Source organism: Cyclopterus lumpus, chromosome 24 (assembly GCF_009769545.1).
Source record: "Cyclopterus lumpus isolate fCycLum1 chromosome 24, fCycLum1.pri, whole genome shotgun sequence".
NCBI classification, from domain to species: domain Eukaryota; kingdom Metazoa; phylum Chordata; class Actinopteri; order Perciformes; family Cyclopteridae; genus Cyclopterus; species Cyclopterus lumpus.
Window position 1 is genome coordinate 5,697,930 of NC_046989.1, and position 18,200 is coordinate 5,716,129.

Sequence of the window (18,200 nt, forward strand, 5' to 3'; positions counted from 1 at the left end):
ATGGGCAGTTTGGCCGGGACATGCAACACGTAAACATGTCACATGACCTCGACATGCTATCGATATGGTCGAGGAACATCTCGGCACTTTGGCTCGGTACAAGAACAGTTTACCTTCGCTTTTGTTGATTTCTGTGAGTAAACAAGGAATCTTCAGTGACAAAGTGTTCGAGACCGAGATGAATACATAAACTACGTTTACCCTGAAACTGAAGCTGCTCGATTGAGCGATCCTTAATTTAATTATGTACCCTGTGCTTTTCCTATTGTGACTCGTAAACATGTCTTCCGTGAGAAAGGTTTAGTAACATTAAACCGTCCTGTATGGCAACAAGGTCAAAACAAACAAATAAATAACCACATGTATTTGGTTATATTCATTTTATTTATAAAATTGTGTTTGTACAATATGGTTGGGATAATTTAGTATGCCACACAGTATAGGAAAAGGGTTCCTTTTTGGAAAGGGGTCATGAAACTTGCACGACAAATTAATGGCACCGGACAGAAATAGATCTGCCTTGAATTCCCACAACTTCCGTATGCCAGAAAAAAAAAGAAAGAAGAAGATGTGCAACATTTGAAACGCTCGCCTTGCTGCGTCTTTTCCCCGGGTTCTTCCCTCTGTGTTGTGAACAAGTGGAGCGTGCTCTTAAAGAGGACTCTGCTCCTTCTCTCTTTCAGGGATCTGTCCCCGTCTCACTCCAACCTTAACTCTGACTGTCGGCCATGTCTTTGTCTTCTCTGTATTCTCAATCCCACATATCCTCTATGTCTATTTTCAGACCCCCCCCCTCCCCTCTCCCTCTCATGCATATTTCCCCCATTTTTACTCCCTGTATTGCACAGGGACACAAGAATCACCCACAATGACCTGCTATCCCAGTGAGAGAGACCGACTGTTCCCATGGTAACGACCTCCCTGAGTGTTTGTACAGCTGACACGGACACTCGCTCACAAATGCATTGGTACAAACATGCGGACACACACTTTTCACATCAAAGAAAATGTGCTAACCCCCTGATGTTCACACAAAATGAGAGGAGAGGGAGATGAGAGGAAAGGAAGAGGAAGAGGAGAGGATTCATTCATTTATTCATACCTTGGCATGGTGCAAGTCCACCCCGTACATGGACAGCTTCTTGGCATTTTCTAGAAACTGGACGTCGGCCTGTGCTGGTGTCATTCCCCTGAACACACGTAAAAAAGGCAAATGATTAATTATACGGTATATAAAAAAAAGACATCGTCATGGTCCCTTTATGTCATATAAACATATCTAAAGTTATTAATGACAAGGAAAAGACGCATATTCTTGCTGTTCTCGACAACTTCTGACTAAATGACCCCGTTCTCTCCGACCTGTGAGACTTGTGGAGCTCAAGAATCTTTTCCTCCATCTCTTTGTTCTGATTGGGCGCAAAGGTCAGCTGACCGACGTTGTCCAGAGGCCGAGGCTGGTCGGGTTCATGGTCACCAAATTCGGCCTGCAAAACCAAAAAGGAGAGCACTGACGCCGATGCATAAAACAAGAGAGTGGGAATAGTCACGTGTGGAAACGGACACGCTTCACGTGCACACACACACACACCTGCAATGTGTACGAGCCCAGCAGAGCGTGAGTGACAAAGGAGCACGGCAGTCGTCCAGAAGCCACATCTTCACGGAGCTGCAGACACAACAGGTACCTTACAAGGGAGAAAAGAGGGTTTTATTTTTTTTTTCTACCTCCAACAATAACCAAAACTCGCCTTTCTTTAAACTGAAACCGGCGCCATTGTTTGTGATAACAATAAAGCGATCCACCTCCACAGGGTCAGCTGGTGCGGATTAGACGTCTTTGTTGGCGCTGTGTTTGTTTTATAGTTTCGTATAATGTGCTGGTACACAATGTGTGTGTGTGTGTGTGTGTGTGTGTGTGTGTGTCGTCCAGGGGTTGTGTGGATTAACACCACATTAATTTGTCCCCCTGCTGCAAACCTTTGTAGAAATATTTAATTTTGTGAATGGAGCCTCTGTGTGAATGACTAATTCAGACACCTTAGGGTGCAGTCATTGAAAGTCCCTTTGGTGGGACTTGATGCCATGGAGGCTTAAGCCCCAGTCATCCAGTTACTGGGCTTCTCTTCACTGCCTCAGGACAATAATGTTTTTACCATCCCAACGTGGTAAAAAAAGCATTACTTTCCATTTATATATGAGATTCAGGTGTTGCCATTGAAATAAACGACACAGGACAAACTGTTACTGGAGCCCCACAATGCAATGCAGTTGGCATTTTACTACGCGAGTGTATGCGCGTTAGTGAGCGTGTCCTCGGTTAGCCTTTAGCTACAACCCTCCGAGGAGCTGTTCGCCCCATTAGACATACACTCCAGCTTAAATGCAGTGTGCTTGGAGCTTGCCCGTGTGTGTGTGTGTGTGTGTGTGTGTGTGTGTGTGCATATCTACAAGTTTAAATGAATCAGCAATGTGCACAAAGCCAACTTGTGTTTTTTTAACTTTTGTTTTGTATTGGAGGCCTAAGACATGCAAATACATTTTCAGAGTGAACTTTTTAAAGCGGCACCAAGCAATATCTGTCATATGAACAATCAGTTATTAGACCCAACAGAGAATCGTCACCACATTATACAGTTCACCGCACCTCTACACAGCTTCTTTTAGCTCACTAACGCTGCTCTCCTAAACCCAGGGTTTAAGTAAACATTGGTACATCTGTGTGTGTGTGTGTGTGTACCTGGTAATGTCTTCAGTGAGCAGTGAGGGGTCAGGAGGGTAGAACTTGACGTTGAATGCAAACTGCCAGTTGTTATCTGGAGAAAGAGAGATTATCGTTCAGAGGGATTTAAAGCAGAGTGACATTTCACATGTAGAATAAATACAGGGGAATATGAATATATGAAAACTGGTTGTTTGTATTTTTGCAATGCCATCCATCCCTCTGCCCGTGTGTGTGTGTGTGTGTGTGTGTGTGTGATAGACAAAGAGAGAAGTGGTTGCGAGTAATTGCAACTAATGCAGAACAGATTTTAGACCGTACTAAGCCTGGTACATCGCACGCACACACACACACACACATACAGCAGCAGATCTGATATTGCATAACCTCCCTCTTGCTTCATCCAATACCAAACGGTAATCTTTTTCATCAGCATCAGAAACGTAGACACGCAACATCCCCATAATATCTTCATCATTTAGTCATAATGTGGATTCCTTTTGGATTTCCTCCCAATCTCCATTTGGCTCCAATGTTTCACATTCTCATTCCTGCAGGAGGCCATCTCGCCCTGCCCGCCACCTTCTCCATCGGCGACTTTTCTGCATTGCCTGGTGCTACACAACCGCACGCACACGCACACACACGCACACACACACACACACACACACACACACACACACACACACACACACACACACACACACACACACACACACACACACACACACACACACACACACACACACACACACACACACACACACACACACACACACACACACACACACACACACACACACACACACACACACACACACACACACACACACACACACACACGTGGACCCGCATTTAATATAAGAGAGATCACATCGTCTGGAAATTGAGATCCGGTAAAAGCTGACATCACATCGAGACCGTTTCCTCCTCCAAGGTCGCACTAACACACACACACACGCATCACGTGCACAGACACACACGTATCACGTGCACAGACACACACTTGTGCAGACACACAGAGCCTTCACAGCTGCATCCCAGAGGAGCAGGACGAACGGGGGTGGACGCTGTGAAATGACACGAGCGATCCAACGGAGGGAAAGTGAGGCGAAAAAAACAAACATTTCATGCGGATGTGGAGCCGTGGATTTTTTACTTTTCTCGCTCAACGCACAGAAATGGAAGATCTGGCGTGCCGACGGTCCCTTTCCAAACCCGTCTGCGAGTGCGGGTGTGTGTTAGCGGCACCTCGGCCGCACTAAGTGCTTTGGGAGTCTCTGGCGACCATTTCATCGCTCCACATGACCACGAATCCGCCTCACGATATAGAATATACACACTGATATATATACACATCCTATTCTTTACCTCCCTTCGTTCACTTATCTTACTCACATGTAACAATTCACTCGTCTTTCCCATACAGCCTTTTTTTTTTCCTTTAAAAGGTTATTTTTCTACACAATAATAAACACATTTTGTAATGAAATTGAAGACTTGATGATCCGATACTGAAGCATAGGCAGCTGCTGTTTGCCCTCATGACGGATGCACCATGACAGTGACACCCAACACCATAAAGGTGAGTTTATGGGGTGGCTGCTGTTAAACATTAACAACAGCCACGCGCTCTGGAGGAGAGGTGGACTGCCGGGACCGGATCCAGACCCCTAAGTCTTTTTCTTTTTTTCCCTCGTTATCTGTCAAACCGACATCTAAGAAGTGGCTCACTTGGAGGGATTAAAATGCGACTTGACTGCATACGGCTATCATCTCCATTTGGCTCAGTCGGATTTTGATGACCGACACTTCGGCCCATTGGAGTAAAGTTCATCTTTCTGCTGGTGCACTTTTACCGACTCTCTTCGTCTTCCCTTGTCCGTGTGGCTCGTCGGCTGTTTTATTTTCCGATCGGACTTACCGCACTTCGACGTGTTCTTTTTCTCTCTTTTAGATGATACCACAGGCACAAAGCGCATACACACCCACGCTGCATTGTGGGCAGCAGTCTAGACAGAACCTTCACTCCCACAACACTAAACAACAACCTCAAGGGAATGTTATTCAGAGCCGACGTCGGCGTCTTACAGGTGACTGCAAACGGCTGCGTTAACTTTTAGTGACGTCGAGTGAGCTCTGAGAGTAGTTGAGAGCAGAAGGGTTTCCAACCTGCCATTCGTGTGGCGCCATGTCCGTGCACACAGCGGCAGAAATATCCAACGCACATGACACGGCCTCGCTCTCTCTATAGGCGTTCACACGGAGAAATGCACACATGCAGCAAGTTGTGTACCGCTCATCCATGAACCACAGACACACACACACACACACACCCACAAACACACAGGCATGCATAAACACACACACACACTCATTCTAAAATAACCCTTTATGAGCCAAAGTGATGTGTTTTTTTCCCTTAAAAGTGAAACTGTTTTGAATTGTAAAAAGGAGAAGCGAGAAAGAAATAAGTCAAGCTTTTACAGAAGAAAAAGGAAAATAGTCCAACCACTAAAACCACAACTTCTAATTAGATACTCAACAGTCGACATGACAAACAGCAACCGGATTCATCTATATTAGTTTGGACTCATGGTTTAATGCACTTATTGTAAGTCGCTTTGGAAAAAAGCGTCAGCTAAATGACATGTAATGTAATGTAATTAGGGCTAGGCGATATGTTAATATACCATCAAATCAAATTATTTTGCTATAAAGTTCTTAATTAAATAAGAACATACTTAGTACTTTTCATTTGTCATGTATTTAATTCACACAAGAGTATTAAAAAGAAACCCATGTGGTTATTTAATACAGACATGACAATATTTATATTTGATGTATTGTATTTATTGAATTACCAGAAAAGATACTAAATTCTGATATATGAAATTACCATAAATCGTAATAGAAGATTTAGATCATATCGCCCGGTCCTAATCTAAATTCTACCAACATCCCGTTAGCCACTGCTCTCGGTCCTGATGTCAAACATGTGCATCACAGACGGCGTCACACATGGGGGGTCTCTTTTTAATTGTGAGACACATGTTAGACGATGATTGGTTGCTCCGCACACTCGATAGCTGCCCGTCAACAAAAGGCGAGATACCTCGCCGCGCTTTCATAAACGATCAGTCAATAAAGAGATGGATAAATAATGGAGCAGTCATCACACTTTGCTAACTTCTTCTACAATGGAAGACTGCTGTCGTCTGGTTTCTAATTTCTCTGGTTTTGTTTGACTTTTTGTTGCGTTTGTTTTTCCTTTAATATCAGGATACTTGACCCCTTTCATTTATTCCCCATTCATATTTAATTCATTGCCTTTTGGCTGAGAAGTCGGGGCCCCCGTATCGTGTGAAACTAGTTGTTAAGGCAAGCAGAGGGAGGACGGGGATGGATGGAAAGTTTAAGGAAGCAAACAAAACTTACTGCGTATCTGTCTCTTGATTTCCTTAGTGGGATCCAACCAACACTGTGTGGAGAGAGAGAGAGAGAGAGAGAGAGAGAGAGAGAGAGAGAGAGAGAGAGAGAGAGAGAGAGAGAGGTAGTGAGACGCAGAGCAGGAAGACGGTTAACCTCTAGCATGATGTCACAAGACTCTGAACAGACGTCCATGTCTAGAGTTTCTACATGTTTACATCGCCGACTTATTTGTCATACAGTACATCCTTTGTGTGTGTGTGTGTGTGTGTGTGTGTGTGTGTGTGTGTGTGTGTGTGTGTGTGTGTGTGTGCATACCGTCTGTTCATGGCTGTCCTTGTACGAGAGTCCAAAGTAGTCCTTCTCCATTAGGTTGAGGTGCTCACACACCTTGAAGAACAGGAACTGGCCCTTGGCGCGTTTCTGCAGCGAAAGAGGGATTAAAAAACACAAAAGATTAAAGTGTGCGCATCACTGTACATTTTGATGGGGGAAAAAAAAAAATAACAAAATGCCATTTTCAAGCTTGATAAATTGCCGGGAAGATGTACGCTATGGTAATAAAGTTCCCGTTCAATCCAACTCCATCAATGCATCTCTGTTTCATTACATCTGTCCCTACAACCGTCTCCGGGCAACGCATTCCTTTATCGGCCCGTCGGGGGCCTTGGCCATAAAATCCTCCACACTCAACTATGATAATGACGTTTAGCACACATCCATTTAAGAGATGCACGGGCGGGCGAGCGGGCACACACACACACACACACACACACACACACACACACACAAACGGCGCCCTTTAAAAAACAGACAGAAGGTCAGACAGAGAAGCGGGTGGAAAGATGTGAAATAATGAAATAACGTGCATTGCTTCTCAGTTAGTCAGCACAGCGCCAGTCTAACATTGTGCAGACAGAGACACACAGACACACATACAAACAGACACACACACACACACAGAGCGGCCTCACAGACAGAGTTACAGACAGGGCAGGGAGCGTGGTGAAAGTGGAAGGAAAGAGGATGAAAGAGTGCATTTTTCCTTCTCGTCCTGGGACAGTCGAAAACATCCGCGGTATTTTCCGACACTCGGGTCAAAGAAATGCGCCACATTCACACACTCGTGGTACGGTCTGCATTCTCAACGCCCGAAGAATCTGACCTTTCAGGGTGCCCCGCGTCTGTGCCCGCGTGCGTGCCTCCCGAGCAAGGCACTACCCTAAGAACAACCGTTTGGTCGGTGTTTGTCGCGCACAAGCACGTTTTACCACGTCAGGACTATTTACATATAAGTTAACCGTTGATCTATTCTGAACTGTACGCCTTTCTCATTGCCATCCTGTTGCTAGGGCAACAGCTTCGGTCAAAGTTTACTTCCCGTCAGCTACTGCATTAACAAACAAATGGAAATGGAAATGCAAAATGCTCAAGAATTCTGAAGCCGTCAAGTTTGTAAATGGCTTCTAAACACCATTTTACAGCTTGTTTCCCCGGCAACCGAAGTGACTGTAAAACATCAGCAAGTGTTTGAATTGCAGGATTGAGATGAACTGAATCGTATACATTTAAAATCGTGAAGAAAAGCGTGAAACCATATGAGACCATATGAGGGCTTGAGAGAAGAATTACATGTAAACACCAGGCAGCAAATGCACGGCTGCTCCGTGCAGCCGACCCCAAATATGCGCCTCATATATGCAAACACTACTTGACTCATGTCTGAAATTCTATGAAAAAGGTACGCAAACCATGTGGCACTCAAATCCCGCTGAAACCAATACTAATGAAATTCTTAGAAACAGCATTAAGACCACGTGACACTAAGACGCTCCTTTGAAACCAGCCGTTAAAAGAGATTTACACTCGGGGCTTAACGACGAATGAAAGTACGCATCGAGTTATTACGCTGGAATAAATTGGATGGCATCCGTTTAACAAATAGGACGTGACAGAAGGATAGACGTGACGAGTCGGAGTAGAAACTTGTGTGAGTGTGTGTGTGTGTGTGTGTGTTGGAGGCCTGCTGGGTAAAACAGAAAATGTAATCTCTGGAATGCATTGTGCATCTCTCCCTCTCACGACTGACTATGCCAATATGTGGAGGGTGGGATAGATAGATGGATGTGTGTGTGTGTGTGTGTGTGTGTGTGTGCGTGCGCACAATAGCAGTTAATCGCACTATCAGCATTTTCGGTTGCGAGACAAAGGAGCCACTGTTCAAGCGACCGTAGACACTCGCAGGCACGCTGTTGGGCGTTGGCACGCTGTAGATGAGGGGAAAAGGGTTTCGCCGTGATAAAGTTAACAGTTTAAAATAAACAAAACGATCCAAACGGGAAACATCTAGACGCGGCAAAGTGTAGAGGGGTGCGGATTAAAAATGGTCGTGCTGCTTAACTGTGTAAACCTTGAGAAAAACATCATGTTCAAATCATGTTTTCTTATGTCTACATTTCTAGTAAATACCAAATGTAAACACGTGTGGGTTTACAGGGAGCGACAAGAAAATTAGTTTGAACAGAGCCTGTTGCACCAGCATGAGGAACATGTGACGTTGTGAGGACCTGTGTGAATGTTTGAGAGTGTGTGTGTGTGTGTGTGTGTGTGTGTGTGTGTGTGTAGATGGCTCTGGGGCACATGCATGTTAGGAGTAGCAGATGCAGACAACTAATCTGGTGGGACCCCCATAATCTCCCAGGTTTGTGTGTGTGTGTGTGTGTATATATATATATATATATATATGTGTGTAAATCCCACCCTCCCCCCTTTTCCATCCTCTTCCGTCATTCCTTCCACTCCTCTTTTGGTCCGTTTGTCCACTTATTAATATATATTAAATATAGTTTTGAATGATTCTGGGATGCAATCTTTCTGTGCATCTTTGTGAGAAAAGTGTGTGTGTGTGTTGGTCACCAGACAAGCCCCTGTAGCGCGCTCTGCATTTATCCCCTTAACCACGCCCCAAACAATGTGAGCGGGTGCTTCTGCCATAACTGCAGTTTGAGTCAGAAAGTTAAATGCACACACGCACACACACACGCACACACAGATCTGATCCTATTAGCAATTACATCATTGACACAATGGCACTCACGTGTGGCCTACATGACCAGCGAGGGACCATGCGTCAGTCTAAATGAAACCTCCCTCTTTCTAAAGGACAACGACCTGTTAAATGTTCCCACTAACATTTCTGCTGTGTGTCGGCTTCTAATCGGCCACTCGAGTGACCGCATCAAAGAAACTGATAGATTCAGGGACTATTTTATCTCGCACAGTGGGACTGTTCCAAGAATAACATTGAAGTGGAGAGCGGCATACGCGCTCTCACACATGCTGCAATTCAGCCATGACATGCTGGTTTGAGACCTGCAGACCTGACCTCCATCCACTCTTGTTCTTCTTGTCCAAACAAAGAATATTTCCTTAACGTCCAACAACAAGCAGATAAATTGATAAAGCAAAAGATATTTCCACATGATGCGTTGCTTAACCAGTGTTCTCCTCCACGTTCTACGCCACGTCTTACCTCCACCTCGCAGGAGAAGTCGGTCCCCTCCAGGAGGGTCACGTGACACACCATCAGCTTCATCTTGGTCTTCCTCACAAGGCGAAGAGGAGACTGGAAAATAGAGGTCTTGCTTTCGCTTTCGCCTTCTTTTCCTCCTCCTCCTCCTCCCTCCTCTTCACCTCCCACCTCCTCTTGCTGCTGCTGCTGCTCCTTCTTCTGCTCCTCTGCTCCGTCTTCCTCTGCGGTCACGCGGGTCTCCTCTGGTCTTTTCTCAGCACTCTCTTCCACCTTCTCCTCCTTGGCAGGCTGGCGGAGTTCACGAGTTGCAAGAAAGAAGAAAAAAAAGGAGGACAAAGGATGTCAAACCACCATTACACAGTGTTACACTGTGGCCATCATGTACAATATTCTTCAGTGAGCAAGAGGGACGACTATGTTCTCTCCATCACTCTCCTTTTGTAATTCTCCGTCTCGTACGAACTTGCAGGCGTTTCTTTTGGCCAGATCACTGAAATGCTGATGTCACTGGGTGGGCCTGGGTGTCCTAATGTGATCACTGCATGGAGTGTGTGCATGTGTAAGAGGGAGAATGGCTTTGTGTGTGTTTGTGTGTGTGTGTGTGTCTCGCTGTCTCTCAGCTGAGCAACAGTCGGCGTGTGCTGCTGTGAATATTTCCCTGTCCCGTTACTCTGTTTGAGCATCGTGAAAGAAGCTACCTGACTATTTAACATTTAAGACAAGTAACTTAATGAAGTCTGCATGTATATATATATATATATATATATATATATATATATATATATATATATATATATATATATAGTATATGTATGCCAAAGAATAAGGTAAATCATGATGCCTTATTAAAACTCAAAATAGAATATGGATGCTCCAGCTATTCCTTGTACATTTATTGAATAGGACACAATTCCAAATCAGTTTGATTATAGACGATTCAAACTACGGCAATGATACTGCTCTTCTCCATCAAATTATTATGCTAAGCGCACCCTCTGCAGCTTCATATCTAGTTAACATATGAGAATACATCATCATCAATCAAGCATAAAAGCTCATTAAAAAAGGTAGTGCGCTACTGCTTTAAAGGGAGGTGCTTTCCTATCTATGCATTGAGTATTGTTAGCCCCAGACAGCGAATGCCTTAAGTTCAGAGATTACCAAACCCTGGTCCGCGGACCAGTACTAGTTCTCAGACCATTTGCTACTGGGCCGCGAAGGAAACCATACGATTGGCATATGAGCTGAATATTAATTACATGATTTTATGTACGATTACAGGCCATTTGCTTCCTGTAAATAGCTTAAAAACTTGGTGTGGCCCGTGTTGGTCTTCCTCATCGATCTCTGGTTACATCGGCGTATTGCTGTTGACCCCTACGTCTGACCGATACCTCAGTGTCTGCGCTGGCGGTGGAATGAGATTCTGCTTCTTTTTCCTTCACTTCCTCCTTCTCTTCCACTTCCTCTGCGTGACCGTTCACTTCTGGGGCGGGCTCGTCCTCTTCCTGTGGCACCTTGCTATCGGCTTCCTCTGTGGGTGGCACCTCCTTGGTCGGGGACGTCTTTATGGGTCAGGAGAAAAAAAAGAAAGAAAAAAAGACAGACTATTAATAACCCAACCAACATATTCATTCATAAAAGTTATGATTAGAACATAAAACTACGGTCTATAATAAGCCTTTCACCTGGCTCTGAGACTTCTGCTTCTTAAGCCACGTTGGCAGGTATCGACCTATTCCCTTTCCCTCCTTCTCCTTCTCTTTCTCCTTCTCCTCTCCCTCGGCGTTGGCTACTTCCTGGTTCTCTTCCGTGGCCTTCTCCGATTGGTCGGGCTTAGCGACCGACTCCTCGGCTTTCTCCTTCACCTCTGTCTCAGTGCCCGCTTCTGTTGTCATGGTGACACGTCAACCTGGAGAGCGATGGAAGATTTCGTTAGATTTGATTTTATCACAGTGACTAAATTATTAAAGAGTATTCTTATTATATATATATGTGAAAAATCTGACTGCCCCACTGAAATTTGCAGGTGTATAAATCTTTCATGGCACGCAACTTGAATTTTCGTCTGGAGTATTTTTTATAAATGAGCCGCATGATGTTACGTTTCCCAAATGGTAGACGAAGAAAACATCTCTGGAAATGCAAAGCAGTTCGTTCTTTTACTCATGTTATGTGGGGAATGCAAACTCAAATATTACATGTATTAGTGTTATAAGTTATCCGATTCTAACGATTTGTCTCGCAGCTGTTTGCACGGCGAGCTCGTGGCTGTTTGAAACATTAGCTCTGTCGTTGACAGAGTACACAAAACAACAAACGCATGAGTTTAGGATGTCATTATGTCAAACAATGAGTTTCATCTGGGTCAACAGCTGGTCACACACACACACAAAACAACAGAAAGAGGGGAAATTACTCAATTCCTATGATCTGAGTCATTGGTTTTACCCCACAGCTGTGGTCAACATGCACGCACACACACACACACACACACACACACACACACACACACACACACACACACACACACACACACACACACACACACACACACACACACACACACACACACACACACACACACACACACACACACACACACACACACACACACACACACACACACACACACACACACACACACACTTCAACCCAAATAACTTTGGCAGCGCTGTCCACACATCCCATCACGGCAACACACATAGTAATTCAGCATGACACTAATGTGTGGCTAACACTAGATGACCATGACATTAGTCTTGAGGTGAAGCTGAGGTCAGGATAGCGAACCTGCTCTACCTATACGCAGTCGGCTTTGTTTGGGGCTGTGTGTGTGTGTGTGTGTGTGTGTGTGTGTGTGTGAAGCTGCTGCTTCTCCATAAGCAGCTTCAGGCAGCGGGTTAAGCATGATTCATACACTATTAAGTCATTGTCATCCACGTTCCTTTCACTGGTTCCTAATCTTCCTCGGCCTGTTCTACGGTTCATCATCGTCATCGTCTGCGTTTTACTTTTGGACCATCTTACCACTTCTCTGAGTGGTGTGTAGGGAGGGGGCGGTAGTAAAAATAGAACAGGTCTCCTCACGTATGGTCGGCTAATGAGGAGAGGCGATGGGTGCAGAGAGGTGTGCATGCAGGTGGATGTCAGAGAGGCCGTATAGTGCCGTGTGCAGATGAGGAGAACGGAGACAAACACGACTGACTTGTGTTTCGCCAAGAGGGAATCCCAGGGACATTGCACAACAGCACTCCCGAGCCCATTGGAGACGTCCATTCGTATTTAGGTCAAGGATATACATTTCGGTCCGTCGGTCAGAAGCTCGTTCAGTCCGGACGGAAATATCCCAACCACTATGGGATGGATCACCGACAATGTGCGAGTTATTTATGATCATCCCGAGAGCATGAATTCTATCGACTTTGGTGATCCTCTTAATTTAAAATCGCATGCCACCAGCAGGGGGTTTGTTTTGTGGGATTTTAGCACGCATGGTTCAAAGAGGATGATGAACCTTAGTGACTGAATTTAATCCACGTCGATCCACCTGACCAAAGCGTAGCCGCGTGTAAAAGCGATGACGCCGTCAAACAGAGTTTTAAGTCTGCGATCATTTGGGAAATGTTCGTAGTGCGCCAGCTGCCTTCTGCACAGGGAACACAAATATATATATTTTTAAATAGACATGAGCGTACGTTTGTTTCCGCGTACGAGACAATGGATTTGTTCGCCCCCTCGTTCCTCCAAACCCGTAATTAAAAAAAACAGGTCTGTGGCTGGCGTTTCTCAATGGACTAGCTAGCAGTGCATCTATGTGTGTGTGTGTGAGTGTGAGTGTGAGTGTGAGTGAGTTGGCATCAGAGTGCAGCTTTTTGCGAGATATTTCGTCACGGTCTCTTAGGCTCGCTTTAATCCCCCCTCCCTCCCTCCCTCTCTCTCACCACACACACCGGGAACCTTGTTCTACCTCTCTCACAACCTTCTAACTCACCCTCTCTCTCTCTCCATGTCTTTCTACCCTCCAACCTGGGGTGGCTCTTTCTTTACTAAATCTCTGCACTCATCTCTCTCTCCTCTCTCGATCCCTTTCTTCCGGGCCTCCCTTTTCAATCCCCCTCCAATCGTCCACTCGCATTATGTCCCCCTAAAACCCCTCTTCTGCTCCTCTTCTTCGCACAGTCCATATAAACAATACCAGAGACTCTATTACAGCCTCTCATATTCTATTACAGCCTCTCATATTCATACATATATATATATATATATATATACACAGTGTATATAAAAAAAAATATATATATATATATATATATATCACGACCTGTAATCTTACATATTTGGTGGATACTTGGCTCTTGGAAGCAGCTTATCTGCATTTATTTTAGTTTAAGATGGTATTCTTAATAATCTTATTATCTGCTTAACTCAAATCAGAATACAATGATGATGATGATGATGATGTTTTCTTGACCTGCTGCAAGTACTCGACGAACACCTGTTGCGCATGACCGTCGGAGCAGAAGATAAAAAATGAACGTATGTGGGTGATGACAACGACTGGACCGGTTAACCTTCAGGCTTTACTGATACTGAACAACACAAAATCCAGCTTCTCAACATCTGTGACTATTTTTCAAATTAATGATTGAATGAAATGAACCGAGGGACGCGACTAATGGCCTTACCTATCGTTGCGTCTGTAGCTCTCTCCCTTTCTCCCTCTTAACTCCTTTCCTTTTGTCTCTTCTTCTCACCTCCTGTTTCCTTTGTATTCGTCCTCACTTTCTTAGACTCTTTTCGCCTCCATTTGCCTTTTCCTTCCCACCTCTTAGTAAACGCCTGCCCTACAAACCCTCATTGCCATTTTCTCTCTTCCATCCTCCCACGGAGCTCTGCGCCTGCTCCCCTCGGGACTATCGCTCGGAGAAACAAGGGCAGGAAAACAGGGGGAGGAGGAGGAAGACGAGGGGGGGGGGGGGGCGGAGATGGTAAAGGGGAGTGTGTGAAAGAGGAGCAGAGCGGAGGCAAAAGGTAGAGTGCATGAGGAAGAGAAGAGGTGAAAGATGGACAGATGAAGGAGGAAGGAAAGAGAGAGAGAGCGAAAGAGAGAGATGGAGAGACCACACCCACTGGGCCATATTACTAATGGACACTAGCAAAGACGATCTACACCCCTTGAGAGGATCTCTACCACAGCGAGCCATTACCTCACAGTCCTGGCCTGCGATATTCTGCAATTGCATTCTTTTGGAGGAAAGAAAGCATGACTGAAGAAATTCTAATTAAACACAGACCTTTCCGCCCATCTATTTAAACTAAAGAATCCCAGTGCTGACTTTTATATACACATTTACTGACCGGACCCCCCCCACCCCCCCATATGAGACCGCTTTAACACATCAAAACTGTCACAAACACCTCATTCCACACGAATACCAACGCTCACGCTTTACAACTTTATCCCCGTCTGTCTGGGTTTCACGGGTTGGCGTCACAGCAACAACAACAACAACAATAACAACGTCCCGACCGGGTCTGTGGCAGAGGGATGCGATTATATGGAGAGGGCAGACATGGGAGTGTGTGCAAATGTCAAGAAATGAAAAGAATGAAGCCTTCATGGTTTTGACATTTGTATTCTGTTACCATCTGATGAAGCAGATATGACGACGCTCGGCCTAATAAATAAAACACACCCGCCCACCTCGCTATAAGGAACAGGGGTGGGCAGAGAGGGGAGGAACCGTTTCCCTGGCAACGACATGCATGGCCTACAACAATAAATCCCCATGGAGACAAGAGATTACCACAGCAAAAAATACAGATTAGTGGACTAGCATGGAAGTGACAATAGAGATTATACCGTGCCTAAACCCATTTCAGACCACATCCGATTTACAGCAGATATTACGTGCTGGACCTGCAGGAATTGCAGCCGCTCCGTCCTTCCTTCCTTCCCTCCCTCCTCTCATCCTTGCTTATGCGTCACACCCACTAGAAACAGGGTCCTTGGTTTACAACCCATTAGTGATATTCTGTGATGCTTGTATCCATCTGCTGCATCAGCTAGTAGCCATTAGTAGTACTCAATCCGCTCCATCAAGACCATCAAAGGAGGAACAACTAGAACCATTGCATCCCTGCAAACCACTTCACAAAGTACCAGAGGGGCAGAAAACTTCAGTGAAATAGATGCAAAACAATCACTTCTTTCCATCGATGTGGATGTTATTAGTTGCCGTTTGTTTGCGTCAATCCACAGTTCACTTGTTAAAACATTAAGTGTTTAAATTGAGCCACAAAAAGGTTGTTTCTGGCAGCTGGTGTGTCCACTGAGCTCCAATGAATTAAGGATCCGGAAAAGAAATCCATCGGCCATCATTTAGGTGGGATTAATTAATTAAAAATCCAATCCTGGCTGAACCAGTTTGGTAACGTGGTGAACATTAGTTATAGCAACCTAAAGAGCTGAATTGAGCGTGCTGGTGTTGCAGAGTAAAACTGCTGTATAGTTTTGCAGCTGACAACAGCATGTTATGAGCGGACAGTAAATAACACGGTAACAAACGGCATCCCCCCCCCCCCAAAAAAAACACAGCTTTTTCGACTGTTCCGCCGCAGACCGACAGCCACTGAGCCCCCCGGGTTTGGTTTTGAAATAACCACAAGCGTTCACGCAGGGTGCAGAATCCTAATCTGTGCTGTCCTCTTCTACGATCTGTCCATCTGTCACGCGATGCACATACGCACACCCAGATATACCAAACTCTCTCACACACACACACAGAGAAACCCATAATCAGAGAATCACTTATAAGCACGCTGGCCCTGAACACACGTTCACACGCAAACACGCACGGCTGCTGGTGTGAAAATGTGAACATGCCTCTGTCCCTTTAGACTGCACTCTGACCCTCAAACTGAGGATTACACAGAGGATAATCCCTGTGTATGTTTGTGTGTTTGTCTATCCATCCATCCCTTCATCTTCCTCTCTGACTGTCTCTCTCAGCTACACCTGATATCAACGCTTCAGAAAGGAGACACGCGATTAACACAACCCCGTGTCTCTTTGCTGCCTTCAGTTTGAGCTCAGCTTAAATGACTGGTCAGCTCGTGAGGTATGCTTAAATGACTAATACTATGTCATTACGCTTGTCACCGTCTTATTACCGTCCGCTCATAACTGCTATTGTCAGCTGCAAAACTAGACGGCAGTAAAAAAACAAAAAAACATTTGAGTTTCAGCTCTTTAGGTTACGATAACTAATATTTACCACTTTGCCAAACTGGTTCAGCCTCATGTCGCTGTGTTAGCATGTGCTTTAAATTTAATTACTATATTGTACTTTACATTTTGCTAATACTTTTAGTGCAAAGCAGAGAAAATAGTCAACCAATTGAATTTTGCATTATTGGTAAGAAACATGAAATGCGTTTGTGGGAAAATGCAGAAAGAAAGAGCAAAAACACAACTTACTATATGATATATAAATATATATTTTATGAACCATTCTAGTGTTATAAGTCTCTCTCTCTGTCTTTCTGTGTGTGTGCGAGAAGAATGGGTTAGCTCATAACTACTATTGTTAGCAGCTAAACTCCCCTATTCAGCGATTAAAGCAGTCAGGCGCAAGCGCCCGTCTGTGTGAATGTGCGTGCATCGTGTGTGTGTGTGTGTGTGTGTGTAGTAGGTGTGTCTGAGAGACAGACAAAGAGCTAAAGTATGGGTGGGTCACACAAGGGCACATGAGCTGCGATACAGTTTGCTTTGTGTGTGTGTGTGTGTGTGTGCAAAAGACAGGGATGGAGGGAAATAAATAGAAGGAAAAGAAGAGAAGAAAAGCAGGTATGACATGGGAGAGAAAAAGAGAGAGCGAGTTAACTTGTGGTGAAAGCGGCACTGCCCTATTGGTCTCTCTTCTGCAGTTGCAGCAGCAGCAGCAGCAGCAGCAGCATTGGGCGTGGTGTTGCTATGGCAACCCACATCCCATAGAGGCCGGTAACAACAGGTGCCTTGGCAAAACAAATGACTTCATGGGGCACGGAGGCTCATTATCACAGCTGCCCCGGTGAGGCAAGTTGACACGCATGATGGGGAATAACATCCTCCTTCAGATTGGCGCAGAGAGAGTGGGACGGTTAAAAATCGGCCCCACGGTTACGGTCACACACATTAACTCACCGTGTAACAAGATGAGGTTATTATGGGCTGCATTGTAAGACACAAGCAAGCTCGGTCAGTAGCACTTGTTCTGCATTGTTAAATTTGTGAAAATGTAATGTACTCCAACACACACACATACACGCCTGACATTAATTCAACTAAACTACTAACCGTAACCCCTGAATCTAAAATTAGACGCTCCCCTTGTGGACGCCATAAGATGTCCTCATTTTCAGAACATCATCCTGTTTTCTCAATTACTGCGAGACCTCTATAGTCCGGACAAAACGCTGCGATGTTGTTGAGCTATTTTGCAGCAGCTCTTCTAAAATAGGTCATTGACAAGA

The 18,200-nt window shown here is 44.9% G+C and overlaps 1 protein-coding gene across 7 annotated transcripts in view; it reads right to left on the bottom strand.

The window, feature by feature from the left end:
• epb41l2 (erythrocyte membrane protein band 4.1 like 2) overlaps positions 1–18,200 on the bottom strand; it is a 41,810-nt gene that overhangs the window by 18,396 nt on the left and 5,214 nt on the right. For 4 of the 7 annotated variants that reach the window (XM_034527919.1, XM_034527925.1, XM_034527922.1 and 1 more), the window contains exons 2-10: positions 11,372–11,595; positions 11,078–11,248; positions 9,684–9,971; positions 6,470–6,574; positions 6,161–6,203; positions 2,741–2,816; positions 1,592–1,688; positions 1,363–1,487; positions 1,103–1,190 (exon numbers count right to left, since the gene is read on the bottom strand). In XM_034527919.1, the coding sequence (XP_034383810.1) occupies positions 1,103–1,190; positions 1,363–1,487; positions 1,592–1,688; positions 2,741–2,816; positions 6,161–6,203; positions 6,470–6,574; positions 9,684–9,971; positions 11,078–11,248; positions 11,372–11,581 (1,203 nt within the window). In that variant the 5' untranslated portion in view covers positions 11,582–11,595. Of the gene's footprint in view, positions 1–1,102; positions 1,191–1,362; positions 1,488–1,591; positions 1,689–2,740; positions 2,817–6,151; positions 6,204–6,469; positions 6,575–9,683; positions 9,972–11,077; positions 11,249–11,371; positions 11,596–18,200 lie in introns of all 7 variants that reach the window. The other 3 variants (XM_034527921.1, XM_034527923.1, XM_034527924.1) reach the window with 1 other exon arrangement.